The 1,002-nt window shown below is 49.4% G+C and overlaps 1 protein-coding gene across 1 annotated transcript; it reads right to left on the reverse strand.

Annotated features, from left to right (window-relative positions):
- Window positions 1-898: 898 nt before the first annotated feature.
- Window positions 899-994, reverse strand: CTAM01_17257 (uncharacterized protein; the record flags this gene model as incomplete). Its single annotated transcript, XM_060533244.1, has 1 exon — window positions 899-994. One exon carries the CDS (start codon window positions 992-994, stop codon window positions 899-901), a length of 96 nt encoding a protein of 31 aa, XP_060372178.1.
- Between the last annotated feature and the right edge of the window lie 8 nt (window positions 995-1,002).

Consider the following 1,002-nt stretch of genomic DNA (forward strand, 5'->3'; position numbering starts at 1 on the left):
CACACGAACAGCAAAAGAATCTGAGACTTCCTGCTTCCGCCCCAAGCGAGAAGAGAAATCCGTCTGGTATGGGCCGTTCACGGTACGCTTCTGATCTAGCTCCTTTCACATACCTGAAGTCTGACTTCTTGTCAGCAAAAACAGGCAGAAGGGCAATTCCGGCGTTTCCGTTCAGCACGAGCCGATCACGCCTGGGGCCACGTTCAGCTGGGTGACGCATGGCAGACTCGTCACAGAGCTCGTCAATGGTAGAATGGTGTGCTATTTCGCGGCGGAGGATGGTCGTGTGGTGGGTGTCTATCTTGGCGTTTGGAGTTGCCCACCTGTTTTCCAGTGGCCGCCAAATTGAAGGTCTGCATGTGGTTACTTAGCTTACATCACAAAAAGAGATCTTCGTTGTGTATCAAGCGGCCCGGAGCCACATTGCAGCATCCTCGGTATCTCGTATTTCATGTCAATGGCAGACGAAAAATGGCTGTGAATATGCTGAAGAATGTGCAAAAGTCCGTATAGCCTCTCTTTGGGCTTTATTAAGATACACTCATTCCCTTAAGGCGCACATTTCTTCATTGCATGTCGCCGTCTCCCTTCTAGGTCCCAGATTATCCGTGCTATAGTGACCTCAGCCCTCAGAGACTGATGATGATTGTGAAAAATCATGACTTTTGACATCATGGCTGCGCTACTTTGCGACGATTTGTTTGCTTCGTCCGCCCTGTACGAATTTTGACACCTGAAGCCCGGCTTGGACCTGGTTTGATTTCCAAGTCTCTGAGACTAATCATCTGGCTTGACAACAATGTTGTGTTGACAGGGTAAAACAAGCTCTCTGGGCGAAACGGTGAAGGACGGCTTTCTATGACATTGCTGTTCCGAAGTTCGTTCGCTTCTTCCAGCCTTAGTTGAGGTATAGTAGGTCCGGGAGACCTCCGTGGATATGTTGGTGACGTAGACTTCGAGAATACACTTGCGGGAGAAAGCAAAACGTTCGCATAGGCACAA

Source organism: Colletotrichum tamarilloi, assembly GCF_030869305.1.
Source record: "Colletotrichum tamarilloi strain Tom-12 chromosome Unknown Scaffold_448.1, whole genome shotgun sequence".
NCBI classification, from domain to species: Eukaryota; Fungi; Ascomycota; class Sordariomycetes; order Glomerellales; family Glomerellaceae; genus Colletotrichum; species Colletotrichum tamarilloi.